The sequence below is a fragment of the Sphaeramia orbicularis genome, chromosome 10 (genome assembly GCF_902148855.1).
Source record: "Sphaeramia orbicularis chromosome 10, fSphaOr1.1, whole genome shotgun sequence".
In the NCBI taxonomy this organism is placed as follows: Eukaryota; Metazoa; Chordata; class Actinopteri; order Kurtiformes; family Apogonidae; genus Sphaeramia; species Sphaeramia orbicularis.
Genome location: NC_043966.1, coordinates 37,174,184 through 37,199,904, shown reverse-complemented (window position 1 = coordinate 37,199,904; position 25,721 = coordinate 37,174,184). Strand labels below are relative to the sequence as shown.

The 25,721-nt window shown below is 38.8% G+C and overlaps 1 protein-coding gene across 4 annotated transcripts in view; it reads right to left on the bottom strand.

Moving 5' to 3' along the window:
* Window positions 1–25,269, bottom strand: part of LOC115426896 (connector enhancer of kinase suppressor of ras 2) — a 98,531-nt gene extending 73,262 nt beyond the window's left edge. For 2 of the 4 annotated variants that reach the window (XM_030145132.1, XM_030145133.1), the window contains exons 1-2: window positions 24,921–25,269; window positions 5,400–5,563 (exon numbers count right to left, since the gene is read on the bottom strand). In XM_030145132.1, the coding sequence (XP_030000992.1) occupies window positions 5,400–5,563; window positions 24,921–24,984 (228 nt within the window). In that variant the 5' untranslated portion in view covers window positions 24,985–25,269. The remainder of the gene's footprint in view (window positions 1–5,399; window positions 5,564–24,920) is intronic. The other 2 variants (XM_030145135.1, XM_030145134.1) reach the window with 1 other exon arrangement.
* Between the last annotated feature and the right edge of the window lie 452 nt (window positions 25,270–25,721).

The window sequence follows — 25,721 nt, the reverse complement described above, 5'->3', positions numbered from 1 at the left end:
GTTGCTTATTTTGGCATCGATCCAGCTGATGTCATCATGTTTATGTGTGTGCTGATGTCAGTATATCAATTGTCTCTATATATGTGCCAAGTTTGAAGTAAATTGAAACAAAATTGATGTTTTTGTAGACATTTGAAATTTTGCCCATTATAAGTAAATGGGAGAAAAAAAAAACGATTTTAAAAATTCATACAAATTTTTTAACTTAAATGTATTTTCCCAAAATATAACCACACCTATTCTGGGTCACTGGCAATCTATAAACCCAATTTGGTACGAATTCAACCAATAGTTTTGCTGCTATAGACATTTGAAATTTTGCCCATTATAAGTGAATGGGAGGAAAAAAAAAAAGATTTTCAAACTTCATAAAACATTTTTACTTTGACCTATTGTTCCCAAAATGTAATTAGATCTATTGTGGGTCACTGGCAATCTATAAACCCAATTTGGTATGAATTCAACTAATAGTTTTGCTGCTAGAGTGTTAACAAACAAACAAACCAGCAAACCAAACCAAAAAAATTACCCCTTGCCTCCCCTTCAGGGAGCTGGGTAATAAAATAACAATAATAATTTTGAGAAATTTTGTGAATAAAAAGTAAGCATTTTCTGTGTCCAGACTTTGGAATTTCTATATTTTATGGTTTCTTTCCTTCTCCATGACAATGGAATGAATATCTACAGGAAACAACCAACATTTCTCACTCTTTTATGATTCTCACTTTATAAACCAAACAACTAAAGGATTAATTGAGAAAACAACAGATGTATGATCAACAGTGGAAGTAACGGTTATTTGCAGCCCTAACTGCATTAAATCAGTCAGTGATTCACACCAACGGGGAAACAAGCCAGAGTTCAGGCTAAAAATTGCAAAACAACATAATGTCCCACATAGCAACACAGAAAAAGAACCAACTCTGAGGATATGAGAGACGGTCAATGACTGCAAATAGAATGCTGACTCATCTGTGTAAGAGAGTAGGGTCTAAAGGCTTGGATGACATTGGTGAAATAGATATTCATTGTATCCATTTAACCCCAATATTTACAGTTTCAGGACAATGTTTCACTGGCAAAATTATTTAGTTGTTAGCATTTTTTATTTAAAGCTAAAATGCTCATGTATCATTCCACATACAGACCAATATGATACAGACACTTTGGTCTCACACATATTTAAGATAAGAATGAAAAAACAAAAACATGATGGCAGTGAATAAAACGAACATGACTACACCATATACTGCATTTCTTACACAGACATGGATGTCATTTGTTGTTGTATTGTTGTTTTGAAGCAAAGAGTGTAGTTTTGCCATATTGACTTTTTGGTGACCAAATACAGACCAAACTCTGAAGCTGCAGGAGTGCGAGGTATGGTTTCTGAGCTAATGCTAAATCCTAGCCCTCAAAACACTTGTTTAACAAAGTCAAATGATAGATTCTTCTTTTTTTTTTTACTCATCTGAGCTCTGTCAGGAAAAAAAATGCATTTTATTCAGTGAGCTGAAGCTCTGAATGTCTAATGCAGGAAGTAAAGGAAGTATCAATCACCTGCCAATGTAACCCTTCTATTAGCCTTTAAATCTTATTAAAGGGTGAATAATTAACGACGGACTACCTCAATTTAAAAATATGAAGGAAACCAGAATGGCTCCTGGAAAGAAATTTCTACTGTAGCATTTTTTGGCAAGAATGTACGGCTATAGAAGCAGGGTCTTTTTGGAGTTAACATAGAGTTATTGTCAGATATTACATTCTCTAATACTAAAACATTTGCTTCACACAGTCCTTGACTCTTTATTTCTTATTCTTAATATTCAGCTGTATGTTAGATTTTAACAGGCGATAATGCAACGATAAAACAACCAAAACACCAACATTACAGTGACTACAGTGAAAGGAGACCCAAAATAGTGCCCTGAGGGACACCAAGAGAAGTGGTTGACAGGGACATAACCAATATTCATATTTGTAAGACACAAAGAGATTTAAAAAAAAAAAAAAAAAGAAAGAAAGAAAACACTGCAGTAGCATGGTATTTTAAGGGATTTTCTACAAAATCCAGTAATTCCTTACAAAGCAAACTTCAGATCTTTAATTTTTAAGTCACGTTATATTATATTTGTATAAATCATCTACTCTTTTAACTTCAGTAACTGATGCGATCATGTGCTGTACGTAAATCTGACAATTCACATTTTGGGATGAGCACTCAGTCCATTCTCGAATAATGGCTGTTCGTCAGCATATCTTGTTAAAAATCCACTACACACACAGAAATCTATTTAGCATAGTTGCTAGGGGGCAAAACTCGATTACATAGGCATAAAAGAGGGGACTTTTCCACATTTACAGTGAGACTGAAAGCTCAGTCAGCACCTGAAACTCGCATTGATCCAGGTTCACAGAAGCCTCGGGTTTTACTGCGGGAAGACTAGAAAGTCATAACAGTTGAGCCAAGGGAACCAAGTTTTGCTTTCCTTATAATGGATTATACTGCTGACGACTGTGAATCTCCCTTTATTATCCAAACAGTGCGTACAGGTAGAGATGAAGAGTGTGTGCTTTTGCTACCTGGGGAGAACAAACGATAAGGGATAGAGGGGCCAGCTCTTCAGTATATTACAATTTAACCCTTATTTACCTAATTTAATGGAGCTTTTGGCCATTATTTCACTGATTATAATAAAATTTTACTGTTCTCTAATTACATGCTGAGATCTTGTAACTGTGACTTCACAAAAAATTAGCCAAAAGTTTAGACAGATTGTAAAATACTGGTAAGAAGACTGAAAATGTCAACAGCTGACTGTCAGACACACATCTACGGCAATGTGATGAAAGCTGAAACACAAAAACGAAAAACAAACAACAAACAAAAGCCTCTGTTCTCCTCCTCTAAAACACTAGGTTCACCTGGGGTTTTGTTAAAACCAGACTCCCCCAGATGTCACATTGTTCCCAGATCTCATAACTTGGTTGTGACAACTTCCAAAAAAAAAAAAAAAAATCAAACCTGAGTCGTATTAAGGTGGAATTATCCAAAGAAATGATGCGCAGAAGCACTTTTTACCGATTCATCTTGCGGGCCTGGCATCTGTGAATGTATGTGTTTGTGAATGTGTGTGTGGTGTGTGTCCAGGTCCAGGACATATGGTGATTGCGGCTGTGGGACACTCATTCCCATGCTGGAACATCTGAATGAGAAGAGGTGCTGATTAGCGCACACATCCACGTACACACACACTCTCACACACACATTCAGACAGCCCCAACTAATCCAGCCATGTGCGCCTGAGAGATAAGGTGCATCCTGCATACTCTTTCTACATACTCGCTCTCCTTCTCCTTCTCGCCCGTTCCCTCTTGCGCTCTCTTCCTCTATTTCTCTTTCTCTCTCTGGGAAAGTAGCACCTAATTCCCCCTAATTCCCTAATCCTGAGCAGGGCCACTGCACATACAGTCAGCAGTGACCAAGGCACTACACACAAAGCACAGCCCCAGTGATGGAGGGCATTTTTTTAGCCTCTTCTTAAGCCAATATCAATAACTGCTGAGAGAAAATAAACAACAACCCATATAGAAATCAGTCAGAATTTCTGTAGCGCTTTTCGAATAAGAGTTGTACTTACATATAATGCTAATAATAGTTCAAAATGATATAATGTACACTTTTTTCTACAAACCCATTGTTTTTTTTCATTTAACCCATAAAGACCCAAACAGCCACTGGCGACTCAAATCATGTACTGATGTAAAATGTTTAATACCTGTTGATCTACTAATCCTATAAATACATGTAAATAATTGGTGTAAAATGCAGTTTCTCATCTTTTCATGATCATCAGATATGACCCATTTGGATGTTCAGAGGCTCTGTAGTGAACGTGGAAACACCGCATAACATTGATTCACCAGTAAAACCCATGGAGTTGGATCAATGACAGTGGATGGAAGCACTGGGTTTATGTTCAGTAATTGATATATTTTGCAAAAAAAAAAAAAAAAAAAGTCACTTTTTCTTCAGCTTTCTCTGTTTTTGATATATTAACCCTCAACTTTAATCTGTGCTTTTATTAACATCTACATGATCAGTAAATTAAATGTTGGAAAATACCTGATGTTCATAGAAAAAATTCATGTCATAATAAATGGCAATAAATCACTTCAGAAAAGTTAAATATACACTGGAAAAAATCAAAATCTTACCAAGTGTATTTCTCTCATTTCTAGTCAAAATATCTAATCACACTTAACCCTTTCATGCATGAATTATGAGAACCTTTATCAAGATTTTTTCCTGAGTGTTTTCATTCCTCTTTAGGCATGGAAAAAAACAATGTGATTAAAACATTTCTTATGAAAAATAAATAAAATAAATAAAAAATAAAATAAATAAATGTTAAAAAAAATCCATCAAAAAAATAATAATAATTTAAAAAAAATTCTTATGAACCTATTTTTAATGAAGGTGCAAAAATGTCCACAACAGCTGGACACCACATGTTTAATTTTTGATGCAAGGAAACATGTATGTACTGAGAAATTGTGTGAAAACTATAACTATTACAGTCGGGGGAGATCTACACAATGTTACCAATTCATGTCAGAAAAGATATGTAATGTGTTAAAACTTTAATAAAGATATGTACAAAAAAACAAAACAACAAAATGCATGAATATACAAGAGACCAGCTGTAGAAAAGCTGTCCACTGTAGTGACCAGTATACATGAAAGGGTTAAAATAAGACATAATCACCTAAGGAGTAACTTTCAGTGAGATATAAAATCTTATTTTTAGACAACAGATCTTGAAAATCATATTTCAAGAAATCTTACCAAGATAAATTTCACTTGTTCCCTTGCAGATTTTTTTTTATTTTTTTGGCCTAAATTAAGTAAAAACATCTTGAATTAAGCAAAAAAAATCTGCCAATGGAAAAAGTGAAAATTATCTTGTTAAGATTTCTTGAAATATGATTTTCAAGATCTATTGTCAAAAAGTAAGTTCTTATATCTCACTCTAAAGTTACTCTTTAGGTGATTATGTCGTATTTTAAGTGTGATGAGATATTTTGACTAGAAATTAGGAAAATATACTTGGTAAGATTTAGATTTTTTCCAGTGTAGAGAAAAAATATTTTGGAACTTCCACCAAAGTAGCACTGGGTCTTTATGGGTTAATGTCCTAAATGTCTAAAAAAAAAATTCTGTTTGTGTTGTATTTGTCTGATGAAACAACCACTTTCTGAATAACAAAAGGTTCATGTTGCTCATAATAATCTCATAGAGAAATATGTGTGACAGTGTTACGACAACCTTTCAGACATATAAAAGGTAACATGTGCAGAATGTGCATGTACAGCAGACACAATCCAAGCTGACTGACCAGGGCACACAGCAGATCGACAGCTTCCAGGATGAGCTCCTGATGTCCTATCCTGGTGACACCCAGCTCCTCCAGCTCCTGATGGGTGATGTGTAGCAGCTGCTCTCCCCCCATCTGCTCCCGCTCAAAGCTCTTCACATACTGCTGGAGACAGTCGTCCAGACCTGAGGAGAAGACACAGACACATGCGAATCACCCTGCCAATGCAAATCCACACATTCACAAGCAAACACACACAAACCTGCTGCTGCCTGACAGTAGAATACAAAACAGAAAGGCCCTGTCGTCTACATCGCACACTGAACCACAGTCTGATTATATCGGGGGTGTCAAACATATGGCCTAAAACTGGCCCCCAAATAGCCCGATCTGGCCCGCAAGATAAATTTGACACTGACAACATTAAACATCAAGGGTGTTGAACTCATTTTAGTTTAGGGACTCAAGTAAAATCATAGCAAAATAACTTATAAGTAATGCAGGGATTAAAGCAAAAATTTTTCATCTGACTGAAAATTTTCTTCTGGTCAAAATCATTGGCCACTATTAAAAATGATGCAATACAATACTACTATAGTGTACAAGTTTATATAGTCAAATTTGGCAATACTGTAAAACACACTGAATGGGAGAGTGTACAGGTGTAGAAGATTAGTAACATGGGTAGAAAAAATGTCATGAGTGGTATTGGTGGGGGGTCTGTGGGTCCTCCCCCAGAAAATTTTTAAAGCTTCAGGTCAATTTTGGTGCTCTGTGGTTAATTTTAAAGGGTATGAAAACCTTTGAAGCAAGTGAAAATAATAATTACTAATTAGAGTTCCATTGTCTCCCTTCTAATCAAGCCATGCCCACCTCCATCTATTTTTCACGCATCTCTCAATAGTTACCACTTCAGCACCTTCCTCTACAAACGTGTCCATGATGTCGTATATGCTAGCCACAATAATCTGTACGTCGTCAAACCTGCGTCCACAACCCCCTCCCGCCAATATCATGTTCTGATTGGAAGAAATTACGTCAACTGAAACAGAAATTATATTCTGTTCCAGATACTCTCTGAGGGTATTTAAAATACAGTGGCTTTGCAAATACCAAGGGTGTTACTCATTCATTCAATGTTATCTTCGTACTGTACCACACAGATAGAAATAAGATGCTAAACGGGTCAAAATGAAGCACTTATGCAGTCGGGCGCGTAACCGCGTAAGGCCGCGGCACGCACAGCCGCACGCACGGGAAGGGCACATACACACAAACACAAACACACACACTAGTCATATACCGGCAAGAGGAGATAAGCTATGAACCCAAACATGAAGGTCCATGTAGATCAGTTCTGTCTTCTTCCCTTTTCGCTGTGGTTCTTTCATAATGAAAGCTACTTGTTAGCACTAAACTAAAGTTAGTCTGGAGGCTGAACTTCGGTAAAGCTGAACTTGTCCATGTGTTTCTGAGGCACAGAATGAGCAGCGTTTCCTTCCAAAGAGAAATAGTCATCAATCTCTCCTCCCGACATAAAAAGAAAGAAGTCATCTTATTATCATCACTGTTAAACCTGTCAGCCCCCTGTGCCTGTGTTAAACACCTGCAGATCCAGGACAGCAGACCCAGGACAGGATCGCGGTGCCGACTGGACTCCGCGAAACACGTGGGGAAGTTACTTCAGTATGACTTCTTTCCCCCCTCAATTTTTCCATTTGATGGAAATCCGTCGTGGTGACGGAGAACTTTAATCCCTGAAGTAATGACAACTTCAAATTTTCTCCATGGATTAATATGGAAATAGTAAAATCACATTATGAAAATATTAAACTTTCTAACAATAACATATAAATATAATATAAACCGCACAATAAACCGTATCCCTATCCAACCTGTGGCATGATCAGCATGTGCACAGCTGTAAATAGTATATATAGCTTTTTTGGATTTGCACTTATTTTGCTCTTGCGTGCTTTTGTGCTTTGCTGCTGCAAATCTGGAATTTCCCCTTGTGGGACTAATAAAGGCATATCTTATCTAATCTTATCTTAAATATCCTTAACAAATATGAAAAACCTGAAATAAATGCAATTTTACCAATATTCTGCCTGTTCCTAAGTGTTTTGTGCATTTGTAAATCCACTATGATCTGATTGTTGTGTTAATAAAAAGCTGAGACATAATATTATGGTGAATGCACTTATTTTCCTGAATACATTTCAGGTTGTATGTGGTAGTTCAGGTTATTCACATTTTCATAATGTAATTTTATTGTTATTGTATGTAACTATGTATTGGTTATCATGTTATTATTTTACTGGACCGGCCTACTTGAGATGGAACTGGGCTGCATGTGGCCCCTGAACTGAAATAAGTTTGACACCCCTGATTTAGATTGTAGGCATCCGAGCAAACACCCACACAAAAACACACAGTGACAGCGTGTTTACTCCACCACGCAGAAAGTTAAACACCAGCCTCGAGCCACAAATTTCTCTGTTACTTTACTGACAACTTACTGTCAGTTAGAAAACACAGCTGTTGGTGATGATCACACACCGATCTATGGTCACACACACATACAGAGGGTTTTAATCCAGTGAAGACTAGCGTTAGACTGGATCTGGAAACAGATGAGGTCAAGGTAAATGAAGGATGTAAATCTCTGATGCATTTATTTGCTTATGCTTTGTTTTTGTCTTATTTGTTTCACTGTTTCCATTGTTTTTGTCATTTGCACAATTTTCATCGGTCACATCTTTTACTTATCATTTAAAACCACAAATGGAGTTTCTTCTGCTTTTAGAGGATGAAAATCTGCTGCTAAATTTGACTGAAATGAGAAATGATAACTATCAGTACTGACTGATGTTTGAGGACATATCAGCCATTACTAGTTTAGTGCATTGGAGATGAAAATATGATTTATAAGTCAGTGATATCAAACAGAAAACACTAAAATGTAATGCACATTCTGAGGATTTGTGGGTGTGTCCAAAATATACCTCAAAAGATGTGAGTAAAATATCGACGTGTGACTCTGGGCTGTTAAGCCGTGGTTCGCTGCCGTGCAGAGAGCCAATCAGCTGTAGACGTGGTGGGTCCGGGATGCTATTGATCAGTAAGAGCCTCGGGCTTTGAACCAAACAAAGTCAGCAGAAAGCACGCCTCCCCACAGACCTAATGAACAAGCCCACTCGAAAATGAGCACACAGAAGACAAAAAAAAAAAAAAAGAAACGCAGGACAGGAAGCGAATCTATGCACACGTACACACAACCACAGAGAAAACACACACACTCTGTCTCTGTGCAAACACACTTCAAACACAATCACACATACAAATACAATTACAACTGCTGTTGTTATTCAGGGTCTTGACGCCACTGTGGAGGCATGTTGTTAAAGCTGCGAGGAAAACACTGATGCCCAAGGGAAGCAATACTGGCAGAGAGCAGACAGTGTGGTAGCACCTTAACACTGTCACCACACACACACACACACACACACACACACACACACACACGCGCATGCACACACACACACACAACAAAGGATGAGCATGAGGCATCTTGCTCTTGGTATGCCATGGGACATAGCAGACAAAAAATAAGCCTAGTGTTGTGCTGAGTGACACGGACAAACAATCTTGTTAGATTCAGCACAGCAGAGCAATTTTAAATCTAACACAACAGTAAGAGGCTCTACACTGTAGCACCACAAGTAAAAATTGTTTAATGGAATGCATCCCCTGTGGACAAACCCACATTTCCCACGTTAGCACACCTTTCAGAAAATTACATTATCTTATGCAAGGCTGTCGGTGTATGTACTGAAATGGGTTATTGGATGGAAACATGATGTATTGGTTTCATGAGAAGTGCATGGTAATGTCTCTTTGCAAATTATTGTTTTTGGATTTTCAAAGAGAGCTGTGAAAAAAAGTTCTGCGTTTTTATCAAGGCAAATGAATTGAAAAATGAACAGCGCTCTTCACTTTTCTCAGATAAGTATCACAGTGATAAATCTTACATAGATGCACAGCTATGCTCCAGCGTTACATTCCAAGGAGCTGTTTTCTTTCCTGTGGATCTAAAATGTTTACAAAAGTGGAGAAAAAGCCTCCTGTCGCCTAATAAATCATCACCTGCATTGGTAGAGATATGCACAACTGGACTGAAAATGCAGATTTCTGTATGTAGTTCACCAGCAGCTATAGGAGCAAAGAGAGAGAAATGTGGAGAATATGGAGGCAGAGTGGAAACAGAGAGCCCTGCAGCTGATAACTAGGACTTCTGAATATGTGATTCCTAGTCTTCAGTATGAGAGAGACAAGAGTAGAAGAAAAAGAGACATGACTATCTCTCAAAATGGAGGTTTTTTATCATTGAGTTCCTTCCTGACAGAGAATACAATACAATACAATAGCCTTTATTGTCATTGTGTGTCCAGTGAAATTAGGAGTGCAACTCCAGTCAGTGCAGCAATATTAACAAAACACCAGAGCAAATATAAAATAACAAAAATTGAAAATTAGATAAGAAAATAGAATATAAATTTTACAATTTTACAAAGTAACATAAGAATGGAGCTAAGTATAATAAAAAATAAAACTAGAAAAAAAAATACAATATGCAAATTTACAGAATGTGACAGTATGTATATCTATTAATGGTATAAACAGTGTGTATTGCCTATGAATAACAGTATGTATCTCTATTAATAGTATTAAAAGTATGTACTATCTATGAATAACAGTATGTATATCTATTAATAGTATTAACAGTATGTATTGCCTATGAATAACAGTATGTATATCTATTAATAGTACTAACAGTATGTATATCTATTAACAGTATTAACAGTATGTATATCTATTAACAGTGCTAACAGTATGTATATCTAATAATAGTACTAACAGTATGTATTGCCTATGAATGACAGTATGTATATCTATCAATAGTATTAACAGTATGTATTGCCTATGAATGACAGTATGTATATATATTAACAGTATTAACAGTATGTATATCTATTAACAGTATTAACAGTATGCCTTGCCTATAAAAATAGTATGTATATATATGAAACAGTATGTATAACTATGAACCATGTCTATATCAAAATAGCGCATTTATTTTTGATAAATATGGAATAAATATTACATTGTTATTGCAGGACAGGATTATTGCATGGGCTGTATGTCAGTGCTCACCAGTCATGTCTGTCCATTGCCCTTTGCGTAGCTTCCATACAGTTGAGGCCTGTCCAGCTTCTGATGTCACTAGACCATGTTGTTAAGGGTCTTCCTCTCTCTCACTCTTTTCTGGCATCAATTTTCCCTTCAAGTAAGGTGTGTTTCAAGGTGTTGTGGCTTATGATGTGGCCAAAACACCTCAGTTTCTTTGTCTTGGCGTTTTCTGGTGTAAACTCTAGGTTCGTCACTGTCCATCCATGAGATTTTCAACATTCTTCTATATGTCCACAGTTCAAAGGACCCTCTTTTTGATTGTTCTCTAGGTAGATAAAACTCGAGATTTGCTCAATAACAGCTCCATCAGTCAAAATGTTGATTCATGGCCTTTCTTCTCTTTTGCTGAGGACCATTGTCTTTGTTTTCTTAGCGTTCATCTTCATGTTGTAGGTTTCTCCTGCTTTATTAACTCTGTCTATAATGAGATCTTCCTCATTTTCTGCTGGGAGCACTGTATCATCAGCGTACCGCCGGTTGTTAACCCTTTAACCCCTAGGACATTATTTGAGGTAAACGTGCTGCTGTGAATTTGCATCTGTTTCAGTGTCATAAAAGATGCTGTGAGTATGTGCTTGTGTTCCTTTTCTTCAGTGGTTTTGTTTTACTGTGTGTTTTAGGTCAAAACAGGGTGGAATAACAGACAAAGACAAAGAAAGGAATTGAAGTTTGAAAGGTTTTTACTAAATAAGACACTCAGAATGAACATCAATAACAGATTTAGGATGTTTAAAATGAACTGTGAACTGGAACACACAAGTATTTGAATTTTGGATCAGTAGTTTTTGTTTTGGGGATCTTTTTTTCTAAATCAGTCCAGCTGTTTTTTGACACCTGGTTGAAATCCATAAAGCAGTTACACGGTCAAAACTTGGTAAAAACACAGTAAAAAAAAAAAAAAAAGAAAAAAGAAAAAAGAAAAATCACCACAACACTGCAAACAATCGTAAATACAAAAAATGACGGGGAAAATGGTGTGGGAAAAAAAGCCCAAACCGTCTATTTTTATAGTGAGTCAGTCTCACTCACTGTTCTGTGTTTTATGCACACACACACACACACACACACACACACCATTACACAGGTGGTGTGAGGTGCACTGAGCATGCTCAGATGTCTATGGAAAGAACAAGGTCTATTCTATCAGCACGTTTTCTAATTTTTCCTACTGAGCACACAGTTGAATTTTTATGAATATTTAAAACAAATCATACATTCAGAACTCTCACCACAGACACATCAGGAGCTAAAGAGTTAATTTGGACACCACCAGACCAGTGTTTACTCCTTTGTGGTTGTCAGTGCTCCTAAAGATGTGCTCAGTCTACAGATTAAAGACACTTGGTGATAGGACACGTTCTTATCGCATGCCTCGTTTGATGTCAGTTTTGTCTGACATGCATCTCTCTAGTTGTATGGTTGCCCTTTGCATCCAGTTGAGGTTGACAATAAGTCACAGGTCTCTCCCATCACTGCCAATGTTCTTTAGCCATTCCATCATCAGGTCAAAGGCCTTCTCATAGTCTATGAAACAGGCATACACGTTATTGTTTTATGTTTTTATTCCCATAAATATAGTCATGGAAAAAATTATTAGACCATCAAAAGTCATCAAAAACAACGGTTATGCAATCAAGTAGTAATTCCTGTGTGTATCATGTGACTAAAACAAACAGAAAAGAAAACATGGAATGCCTAAAAGCACTGTTTTTGTCAGTACAATGCCATAGATATTGATGTAAGAACTGAAGTGATTTTGGTTATTATCAAGAAAACATCAAAAATGTCTAGATATCAGCTCTGAAATTAAACTCTTACGAGCTATATTTGTTGTTATTATTACATTTGTCCACAAATGTACCTTTAGTTGTACCAGGCATTAAAATGAACAAGAAATTGAAGAAAACAAGGGGGGTCTAATAATTTTTTCTGCGACTGTATGTTGTATAGCATCACGTTCACCTCTTCCTTTTTCTCTGCTGCTCCTTCTCTCTCCCATTCATCCTTCTCCATTTACATCCCTGTTTCTCCCTCTTAAAGGTGGAAGCACTTTTTAATAGCAGCCATGACATACAATTTGGCACATTAAGGTTCATATCATTATAATGCAAATGCTATATCTGGCTATATTTGTGAAGTGATGACAGTATAATGTCTTCATTGCACGTTTAACATTCTGTGCCGGAGCAAAAAGTGGAATTACTTTCTCACACTTATTATTCTAGTCGTGACTTTAGTTCACTCATTAACTGTCGCCCTTTTCCCCTCTCTTTCTTCCCTGTCTCTCTCTTCACCTACTGTGGTATATAAAGTATGAATTATATGATGAGGTGATGAATAAAGAATCAAAGAGTTCCAGGCCCCACTGACTCCTCTGAGGAAGTGTCATAGTATAACTATGTCCTACGTCTGCAGCACAGAGGAGGGTGGGATTCTGTTAGAGCTGGGTGGCATGCATAAAAATATTTTCACCATAAATATAAGTATTTTTGTGCTGCTGAGTAAAAGTAGAAGAAACCAGGTGGTAATTATGGTTCTAAATTATTTGTAAAAAACATATAGGGTCAAAGAAATCAGATATCAATGCAAGATGCATCAAAACTAAAATTATTTTAAGGATGAAATGAAATGAAGCACCTTGAAAATTATATAAAAGATCAAGCAAGACGAAACCATACAAGACAGGGATATCAAACATACGGCCCATGAGCCAAAACCAGCTTGCCAAAGGTTCCAATCCGGCCCACAGGATGAATTTACAAAGTGCAAAAATTAGACTGAAGGTTTTTACAGTCAAGGGTGTCAAACTTGTTTTAGTTCAAGGGCCACATACACACCAATGTGATCTCAAGTAAAATAATAATGTAATATCCTATAAAAAATGACTCCAAATTTTCCTCTTGGTTTAGTGCAAAAAATAACATTAAGTTATGAAAATATTTGCATTAACAAACCATCTAAAATGTGAAGAACCTGAACAAATATGTCTAAATATGTCTAATATGCCTGTTACTAAATGTTTTGTGTCTTTGTAGATCTGATCCATAATGCACATGTATAAATGATAAGTTGAGGCATAGTATTGTTAAAATTGTACCTATTTTTCTTCCTTATTTTTTATCATTTCAGATTTTTGTCAGGATATTCACATCTTTTTTGCTTGGATAGTTTGTAAATATATATATATTTTCATTATTTAATGGTTTTTTTTGCACTAAAACAAAGAAAAAATTGGAGTTGTCATTATTTATAGGCTGTTATGCCATTTTTTTACTAGTCCGGCCCAATTGAGAACAAATTGGGCTGAATGTGGCCCCTGAACTAAAATGAGTTTGGCACTTCTGATATAACATAATATGATCTTCAATATGAAATAAGACAAAAATTAGAAAAAACAAAAGCATCATAAAAGACAAAGCAAGAAAAGTCAAGACATAAGCTAATCTATCATCCCTGATTTTTGTGATTTAGGGGTTTTTTTCATTCATTTTCTATATCTTGAGGTAATGTTAAAAAAATATCCACAAACTAAATTCTTATTCACTGATACATAAATGCTGTTAAAGATAGTTATTTGTGCTCTTTGTGGTTGGATCAGGAAGAAATACTAAAGAAACAGCACATTTCACAAATTTAAAGGTAGAATATGCAAAACAGTTACTGTAGATAAAGGGCTCAATACCAGAATGTATCAAAACTAATTAAATAACAAAACAGTGAAAACTTTAGATATGAATGTGAACAAAAACCCTAAACACAAAAGAAAACTGTGTATTATGATAAATATAATCATTATACTATAAATATATATCATGATAAATATATCGTCATCTTCTTACTTTTATTACACAACCCCATTTCCTGTATTAATTGCCAGCGTATTTCGAGAAGGTTGTCTTGATATTTTTGTTTCAAGCATTATGTGAATAAAAGCTCACATCTGCACACATATGTACCAAACCTACCACATACAAGAATACAGTCACACACATGCACAGAAAGTGTAACACACAGCTGCTCGCCAATCACATGAGTCAGAAAGCTTCCCCTGGAGGACAAACTGCGGATCTGGGTTCATCTGCTGAGTTCATATGCCAGCTGAAATAGCACATGGTGCTCACACACATACACAAACACAAACACACAGAGGTCACATCCACATGTACTGCACCGTCACAAGCTCTTTATAATATTCCAACCGTGTTCATGACAGTTACCTGTATCATACGACACTACTTCAGTACCATTTCACTGTTCACAGCTAACAGCAGAAAATATAAAAACTGACCTTACACTTACGTAGACCTACAGTGTAATTAAGAGTCGAGGCTAAACAAAGTCATTTTGCATGAGCAATGTCAGAAGTGTCTCTATGTAATCAAGTCATAAGCTTGTGCTAGTTTCCCCTGGAAGCCATTCTGAATGGAGAACAACACATTTAATCTTACTTTAACCATAGATAGTTCAAATGTGCTTCTGCCAGCTTCCACAGTGTGTGCACTCACTAAAAACACACTAATGCATTTGGTGGAAATGTTGTTTTTCTAACTGTGTTACAGGAATTTCATATTGAAGTATATTTGCTAAGCCAGGACATATTCTCACACATTAAATTTCCTTTTGTAAAAACCAACAGGACAGATGTCAACACATCAACTCTGCATCTCTGCATTTTATTTCCATTCTGCACAGGTCAGTATGAAGCTTCACATCAAATGTTCTCCATTGTTCTGCAGAAATAAAAATTGAAATTAAATGTCCTTTTCTATTTTTGAAGTCTTATGTGTGTGCCCCGTGGGGAAAAAGTATCCATGAAAGTTAATGTCAGGAGCAATTCCATAATACATTTAAATAGGGGTGGGCAATATGACGATATTAGATTGTGAAGGATTAGAACGTATTGACGATCCAGCAAAGCAGAAAGATCATGGAATCGTCTATAATATGATTTAGTCAGAGCCATAGAGTATGCAACGGCTCTGGATGTAGTTATATGCTGATGCACAGACGCATCACGTCAGTTCACGTCCACGTCACATGGATTTCACATTGTGTAGTGGGAGTCATGGCTGACAGCGAAATGGACGAGTTGCTTTTTAAAAAGAACTCCATTTCCATCATATGGAATTGGTTTGGCTTTTCCCCAAATGACAAAGCGCAAACAACAGTAATTTGCAAAATGTGAGCAGATACAGTTCGCACGTTGGATGGCAACACTATGAACCTGTTCTATCACCTGGCAGTGTGATATCATGACTTGTGTAAATGTACACACTACTTTTAATTGGTGTGTTATCTGTACGCATTATAAACTTTCCGCGTGTATGTTCACGCTGTTAGTAGCCCGCTGTCCAACCTGAATCAGTGCATGCCCAAACAGTATGCTGAGAACCAAACTGCTAGAAGGCCAGCCGCAACGCAGCCAAAGGCAACAGGTAGACAAAACAAAAGCAAACAACTTTAATGCAAGCATTTAGTAAAGGCACTCTATGAGAAGAGTAGCAAAAGGTGGAAAGAGAGAACAGAAGCAGTGACTTTTTACCTGTCAAAAGATGTGCAAATTAGTTTCAAAGATCAATGTAAAGAATTGTGACAAAATCAAGATCGTGATTTTATTTGGAAAAAAATGTGATATGATATTTTTGCCATATCGCCCACCCCTACATTTACAGTATATGCCTATACTTATGTTACCATTTAAAGACTGTTGGTGATTTTAAAAGATAACTATCACACAAGTGAAGAAAGTCATAGTTTATGGTAAAGATGGTAAAGGAGTACTTGGTTTTGTCTGAAATGTCTCACTGCTAACATCAAAAGGGCCTCAGCAAATTTCAACTCATCTTTGAAAACAAGCGAAAAAGTATTCGAAAAAGTCAGGTCATGTGAACATCCTCAATGACTCTGAGCTGTTTTTGGAGACAGAAACTCAGGAATTCATCAGTTTTAAAACATTCCTTGACCTTCAGAATTATCTCCTAGGACGATAAAAGCAGGACAAAAAAGGATTAATCTCCTACCATACCAATACTGTACATATTTTTTTTTCAAATTAAGGTCCCTTGAAGGGGCAGGACTTGTATTGTGTCTGCATTTGCTATTGCATATTTACATATTTCCTATAGAAACGGTCGGTCAATTCCAGACGGCAAATAACTGCTTGCTAGTGCATGGATCCACAGGATACATGAGATGTTAAAAAAGCATTTCACTTGATGTACAATTAAAGTTCTATATTGGTTTGATACTGGCACATAGGTGACATACATCACATTCAGTGAAATGCACAAGTGTGAGCACTCTTAAATTTGGTTTTCATGTAGTCTGAAAGGTCTCCGTATCCACATGTTTTATTGTTTGGGCCAATGTGAAGGAATGATTTATTTATAGAAGAACCACTAAAGCATCCCATGACTACTTCCCGCTGTGGAGACTCTCCAGCAAGCATCTCATGTTGACAGCTTCATCCACATTTCATGCAATTCCCTCCAATGTTTTCCTCCTTCCTGAGCAAAAGAAACCCCTCCTCTTTGGTAACATGAGGGTTGCCAAGCAACCAGAGCAAGAGAGGCCTCAGAGCGGAGGTGAAAGATCAGCAGTTATTACCCCTCAGGACCGTGCATTGATGCAAAGCTAAGCAGCACGCTAACACACTACGGATACACTCAAACAACCCCACGTACGTGCACGCTCTTTGACTTGTTGAATAAAAAGACATTTACAGCTGAATATGACACTGGAAACTTCTCAGCCAGTGGGCCATTAGCCTGGACAGGAATCAGACAGTCGAACCTGTGTCTGACTTCTCCTTCGAGATCATGTTGAGGCCAGAGTTGGCAGCTAAGACTCCTGTCCCGTTGCTTTACCCCCGTCTTTAGGCCTGCAGCTGGAGTAAGTGCTTTGGTGAGAGCGACACAACATTCACTAAAAATATTCAGACTGTGAAATATTCATCACATCATGATAGAATATTCTTAAGACGATGGCATTTTAGCTCCTCCGTGTAAGCTTTTGCTCTTTCCTCACTGAAATCCAGCGAGCAGGAAGGTGTCAAGAAGCAATCTGAAGGAACAGGAAGACAGAAAATAGGGTCAACTGGAAACTACAAGGAGTTCAGAAGAAGAGCGTGGCTCCAGGGACTAAGCTGACCCCAGAAAATCTGAAGTGTCTGCAGCCTCTCTCGAAACATTACATTATGTTAACATGATCTTTAACTTCACCTTACTTGCCCCAGTTATCCCTATTCTCCCCCACCAAGGACAGTCATGCCCAGCTATAGTTTAGGAAGTAAAGAGCAAGACTGTACTTAAAAAGGGCAAAGCAACAAGCAGGACACATTTAGCAACGTCACATCTTCACTTTGGGAGAGTCACCCAGAAGTTTGGCCAAAAGAAGAGTTATTGCTACGCTCACATTCTAAGGCCCAGTTTACACAACAACACTTTCAGATGAAAATGACAAAATACATTAACAGATGTGCCTTTTGTTGAGACGGCAACAGTGTTTTTGGGGGGTTGAAGATGCAAAAAAGTGAGACCACCTTCCAGAGCAGATATAATAAAAATGCTCCACTCTCGCATCACCGTAGAGTTTACATCACAGGCATGCACCAGTACAGAAAAACAACATGTCGGATTATTTCCCTGTGACGGATCTTCAAGTTGCCCTAGCCGCTCTAATTCACATCCATTCAGTAACTGTCATGATAGTTCTGTTTCCTTTTTTGTGATTGTATTTCGCACTAGGAGAGAACAGGAAGAGAAGTAGAAAGGTTCTACGCAGGTGCTTGGTCTTGGTGGTGGTGATGCCACCTAGCCACCAGGCATGCACACTACATCGATAAATAGGAAATTTCACACACTTTTGCCTGTTCATCTGCATGCAGGTTTTCCCCCACAATGCACGTCTAAATGTGGAATTAAAAGTGAGAAGGCACCGCCACTTTTGCGTTTTTGGTTCAGATCATTACCGTCTAAACATAGCCAAAACCAGTTCGAACCAAGTGAAAGGTAAAGTTGGTATTGATTGGCACAGTAACCAGAATGAATGTTTCCACTGAGTATCTCTGCATTTTCAGCCGTTTCTGTCTATCTGGACCTAAATGATATAAGGAGAGTCTTTGATGTGCAATAACATTATTCAATAAAACGATAATGATAAGACCGACAGTGTGAATACATTAGCCCATCTATCCAGGGGTCCATCTAACTGGTCAACATGTTCATATGTATGAATGCATGTGCAGTAAGTATGTATCCAATTCATTGTGTTCAGGCCATCTTTTGCAATGTGCTTATTTTACTCATGCTGTAATGTTTATAAAAGATGCTTCATTTGTCAGCATTAAATCAGTTGCTTGTCAGTGACTGTTATAGTTGTTATTGTAAGTACTGTTTGGTTCAGAAATACCAGTATTATATGTGTTTACAGTTTCACTCTAGTAATATCCTGCCTTATATGAGTAATAACCAAAATCAAGTACATTATAGCATTGCTGATTCACGTTTTGTTGTGTAATTGGCCTGTTTGTTATGTGTATATTGATTATTTGCACATGAAGTAAGTGTGTGTCACCACTCTTAACTGACTGCGTCTGTCATTGCTTTAATTCTTGGTTTCTACACTTTCTTTCTCTTCTTTTTTCTTGTGTTCTCATATAAAGCACGGCCACATGTCAGGTCCTGAGAAACTTTGCTCTAAGTTGAATTTATGTGGTGGTAAAACTGCATTTCCCGGAACAACAGGTGCAACATCAACCCAGTGAAACACATTCGAACAGCCGCACACACCCACACACACAGGCCCCTCTGTCCGAGCGGCCGGATAGAGCAGGCGCTTTGATATGATGCCCGCTGCATCTCTCATTCTCCACGCCGCTCACTGCCATTGCCTCAGTGCTCTCCCCTCTTTTTTTTCCTCTCTGTCATGCCAAGCCTTCCTTTGCGCACTCCCTCGTTTCCTCCCCCATCTTAGGCTCCTCAGCCTTTCTTTCATTATGCTCCACGCCTCCCCACTTCTGAATCTGGGTCCCTACTCTCTGCATCTCTACGCTCAGGGCCATGAAACAAGAGGGGATGTGTGTGTGTGTGTGTGTGTGTGTGTGTGTGTGTGTGTGTTTGCGTGCAAATACTGTGAGTATAAATGTGTGATAGAGGCATACAGGATGTGGATTGGGCATCTTTGCTTCCCCATCTTATGACATGTGCTGTGACTCCAACACGATGAAATCTGGTTTCCATGACGACCGATGCCCCACTTAAAGCTGCTGCTCAGGAGTTTGTGTGCTGTGCATGTGCATGAGCATATATACAAATTCTATAAATTCCATATATTTCACTGACCGTTACTGTGAGTGCATGGCTGCATCAGCAAACAGCACATGCACTGGGTCTGCGGATGAGAGTGAAAATGGAGGACTGGAGGAGTTTCCTCTGCGTGTGTGTGCCTGTGTGTGTTTCTTCATAATAAGGGAACGCTCTTTAATCTTTAATGCAGCTGAAACTACAACTAGCACACAGCCAGAGCCAGGAGAAGCGTGTTTTCTGACAGACTTTGTTACCATGTCAGCAGGAGACTAAATCAGGGAACACAGTATGGAATGGTAGTAAACATGGTCCTGACACCCCAGGAGACTCAAACAGCCGAACAACATCCAGGGGGGTTGTTTCACCGGTGGAATAAAGCACCTCCTGATCTGACATTTTACATCTTCCACTGTTTTTCATTGTCGCTATTCACTGTTACAAACTTATTGTGATTTTTGCCCCAATAAGGCAGCAGGTAAAGGGAGATTACTGCAGGAAAGTGAACTGCTTTAGTCATTTTCTCGTCAATGTATGCATCAGCAGGCGGCAGACACTGTACAGCTGAAAGCACAGGCTGAACTTATGTGGTGTGCATTGGGAAGAAGAAGTCCATTTTTCTTTGTTGCCTCATATGATCAGCTCAGATGCATGAAGCGTCATACTTTACACATCAGTTGCATCTGCACACACCCCTGCAAAATATACATACGCTCACACACACACAGAGGAAACTCCTCCAGTGTGGGAGTTCAAATCAAAACAAACGCTGATGAGTCATCTTTCTGTGAGGCTCACCAGTGTTCTGCTGCTGGAGCAGTCCTTCGACATACAGCACTGAGGGATACAGGAGAGTCTGCTTGGCCTAGTAGCTAGCTGTGTCAGGTTTTCTTGATAGGACTGCAGAGAAATCCTATCTTCTTGTCCCATATTTCTTTATATGACAGTACTGGACTGTTGTGAACAGGGCCTGTCGTCAACAAGACCAGGATGAAGCTCCATAAAAAAATGTGACTTAACCGTTGTTTCACACTGGAAGATGATGGCTTCCTTAGAGCAGTCCTTTCTGTTGCAATTCATGACACATTCCTTTTACAATTAAAGCTCCTAGAATGTTTTTGGATTACAAACACATACTGAAATCATTACACAAAATATTCAGAAACTATTTTAGATTGTGTGAGCTTTATTAGCCAATATAGTATACCTTATTCTGTGATGTGGTTAGGTTTAAAATGTCACCTTTTACAACCCAGTAAAGTTTTAGGAGTTTTCATCCTGAGAGAGGATACTCTACATTTTATATTCATGGTATCTTTAATTATGTATTTCAAGTGAAACTACTCGTGCATGAAGCCTCTGTACCTTCTTACAGTCAAGAGCTGCAATAAATCATCAATTAATCGATTAGCTCTTAACTATTAAATTAATCAGTGGCTGTTCAACCAATAAATTTACTTCAGTGATTTCCTTTTTTTCCAAGTGTCTATTGCCACAGTACTGTAGAGCTACTTTCTCATTTATCTATAACTACAGAGCCAGTCAACGCCGTCGTTCTATCACGTGTAGACAGGTAACCTGTCACCCTGCTGCTACAGTACTATGGCAATAAGCATCGCACGTGCCATGTGCCTATCTGGTTACAGGAAAAGGCTAGAGTACCAGGTACCAGGAGCTGATTTGTGCACCTATTGACACTTTCAGTTTCAGTATAGAGGCAAACAACATGAAATGTGGCGACTGTTTTGCCTCATATGAGGAATTTGCCCGGGTTTTTGATACATATAAATCAGCCACTGGGACAACATTCAGAGGATCATTTGATTGGCTCTGTGGCAATAGACAAACTGATATTTTGTGCCACAGTACTGTGGCAGTAGCCATTTCCTGTTTTGTTTTGTTTTTTAAAGAAACCTTGAAGTCTCTGATTCTGGCTTCTTAAATTAGAATATTGCCTGTTTTTTTTGGTTTTTTTTACTCTTCTGTTACAGTTTACTGAATATCTTTGGGCTCTGAACATCATTTTAAGGCAGCTTCTGACTTTTCTTAGACTAAATAACTAAGTGATTAATGAAGAAAATAGTTGTAGTAGTGCAGGTAAACTGAATAATTGTTATGCAGCCCTATAAAACTATAGTATTCATAATTTTAACCATGTTATAAGAGTCAGAGCTGATAAGGGCAGCAACATATTAGAATATGCATTTTGTATTCATGTTCTGTCAATGAATTTTCAAACAAAGACAAAGATACAATATGTAATTTGACAGCAGACTAACCACATATTGGTGCCCATTACCTAGAACACATTGGATTTACATAAAAAAAGAAAACCCAAAGACTATAAAAGTGATGGATAATTACAGACCATCCCTTCCACGGAGAAAAACTATTAGAAGACATGAGGAAAAATGTTTATTGTCATCAGGTGCCTTGTATCTATGGAAATTCACTGTACGTTTCACTGTAAGTGAGAGAAATAACTGGAGAACCTCTAAAGCAGTGTCTCAATGTCACTGCTCCCTAAAAATGGCACAAGATTCCCTCGGATGAGAGTGAGAGAGATGAAACACTCCCAGAAAAAGAGGCCAAGGTGTAGTCTGCGCTGTCTCACTGATTAACACTAGCCTTTGCCCTTTTTTTACTTTATTCATGGAAAAACAATATTCAAGCGTAAGCCTGCCACCGAGGGTCTTTGTTTGAACGTTCACAAGGCAAAAAGATGAGGGGGCTTCACAGGAACAGGTACAATGCTGAGAGATGTTTGCTCGTGTCTACAAACATTCATGCCCAGGCCCATGCTCTTCATCTGGAAGAAGCCAAGAGACTTCTATTTAAGCAACACACGTGGAGACAAAGAGTGCAACGGTGACAAAATGAAACAATTTTCTTTTGCTTTGCTTTAAGCGTGCACACATTTCTTCTTTATCTTTACTTTACAGATGGGAAACTTACAAACAAATACTTGCAGGATCATGATACAAGATGGATCCTCACACTGACTAAGATCTTTTCATTCCAACTTTAAACTTCCAATTTGTGCAGCTTGAGAGTAGAAACGTGTACAAAGAAAGAATGCCTTAAATTATTTCTGATTGACTGTTACACCATTTGTTACACACACAGTTTAAGGTTCACATTTCACTGCTTTACACCATTTCTTATTGTTTCCTGGAGGCTGAAAGTGCAGGGGAACTCTTAGAGCATTAAATTATATCCCTTCCCCTTGCAGTTTATTTTAGCAGAACCTTTCAGAGCATACCCAATGGGACTGACTTTTAGTGGCCCAAAGCTGGCAGCGTTTACTTGTGTCCACATTTCTTTTAACTGTTTGTCTACACATTACTGCTGTGACTTAAAATGAAGGAAAATTTACTCTTTTCCTTATGATGCACCTCTATCTCATCTCAGACTACATCCTGTCAGCCTATGCACATATTTGACCCCTAACAGTTATCTCTAAACCTTAATCATCCCATGTGTCTGCCATAGCAATGTGTATTCCATTTTTCCACAAATCTGGATCCACAAATACCCAAACAGGTACAGATAAACCTCCAACCAAAATTGCAACTTGGCCTCCCTTAATGAACAGTGCAGCAGCAGCAGAGGCAGCAGCAGCAGCAGCAAAGCTTTCCAAGTGAACACTCCACAGATCAGAGGATGGAGCTGTAACTCGGCACTGTCTGGTTACCGAGGAGAGCAATTATAAAACGAGGAACTTCATCGTAATCACTCAACATAACGCATTCCAAATACTTCCTTGCAATGTCCTCTGGGGGTCCATCAACCACCTGGACTTATAATCTGAGCCATTAGTGGCTAACTGTTACCAGAAATGAGCCGCAGTCTTCTAAGAACTCTTTTAAGAGGATAGAGATGCAGGAAAATCATTAAAATACAGACTGCTGCATGTGTAAGGAATCCATACATATATAAATATATACGCACAAAACCTACAGGATTTCACTTGTGGTTTGAGTCATCACGCCACAAGTAATGATAAAGTCATCCCCCTAAATAAAAGATTGCGGACAACCCCCCCTCCTCCTCTCTTTTCCCATTGTCTGTCAATAGGCCTACCACAGTTTCTCTCACAGCTCTCTAGCTGACCAGAGTGTGTGAGAACAGCTCCCACCATCATCACCACACACACTCTCTCTCTCTAACATGCACACACGGCTACACAGTGACATTATTAGTGATTACTCATTCATACTGTCTGTTTGAGGGGACCTATGTCGCGGCCAGCAAAGACACGAACAACCAAAAAAAAAAAAAAAAAGCGTCTGTGATCGGTGCGTTTGCCTTATATGGCAGGCGGCACTGCGCTGTCCACGGTGCTGAATCTGACTGTACGGCTGGCATTGGGGGGTGGGAGGGGAGGGGAGGTAGGGGGTGGGGGGGGATCGGGGGTGCATGCAGCTAACTACATTAATCATACGCGCACACTCTCGTGCATGTCCACATACACCCAGGGGAAGGTGCTGGTGATGGTTGCATTTGGGCATAGAGCATGTGGCAGTCAGAGCAGATGACATATCCTCCACATTCATTGATGAGCTGTTCCTCTGCTGCTGCTGCTGCTGCTGCTGCTGCTGCTGCTGCTGCTGATGTTGGAGTCAGCAGCAGCAGCAGCCTATAGGCTTGGTTTGTGAGGGGTGCGCTCTCAAGCAAGTGAGATGACAGAATGCTGAGCCTCCACTCCCTGCTTCTTGGGGACATCCATTCCACTGCACCGGCTCAAACGCATTTACTGTACTTTGTGGCTGTAATCAGTGGTCAGTTACAGTGGCTAAAATCACACGTCAGCTTGCGGATTTTGGAGAGGGAGAGCACACATGCACACAATGTGGCCCTCCGCTGCACACCACCACCATCATCATCATCAGCATCATCATCATCATCATCATCATCCTTATTCTAACCAGCACACAGCATATAATCATTACCCTAATACAATAAAGGAAATGAAAACCAGAATTACCTTTCATCCAGTCCAGCACTTGCTTTGGTGTCCATTTACTTATAGGCTCCATAACCAAAGCCATGGTGTCACAGTCTCTCCGAGATGAACAGCACAGGACTCAATGCGGGCGACATAAAACGACTTGTCAGTCACATCTGGAATGACACACAGCGGTGGCTAAATCTGAGGGAAAAGAGAAGCTTGTCAGTTTTTTGTTCTTTAATTCTCTCCATCTGAGCATGGCCGCCTGCAGAAACGGTGAACGGGATGCGGTGGTGCAATCCACGCGCACACACAGAGAGACACGCACACACGCGCTCTGCCTCACTCCCTCCCTCCCCTCGACTCTCTCTCTCTCTCTCTCTCTCTCTCTCTCTCTCTCTGTCCGTTTCTCGTGCCTTCCCGCCAGCAGCACCGCGCGCTGTGAGAAGTGAATTTGGTGGGCGCGAGGAGATGGAGCAGCCCCCTCCCCTCTCTACTTTTTCCTCCTCCCGCCCGCCTCGCTGCAGCATCACAAGGGCCACCACTCATAATACAGACCAGGGAATGGTGCAACGCACACCATATAGGGAGGATCTCTCTCTGTCTCCCTCCCAGCCTTTCCTCTTTACGCACACATTTACAGACGTACAGAGACAGAAAGGCTTTGTACTGAAAAATAAAATCACTTCATGAATGCATGCATCACACAAAACCTTAAACTAGAAGGTAATTACGCCAAAAGTGCATGAAGGTCACCAAAAACTTACAACTGAGTAATGCCTCTGTAGGAATATTACAGAAATGTGCACTCTCCCAAGATGGATGCACAGGTGTTCA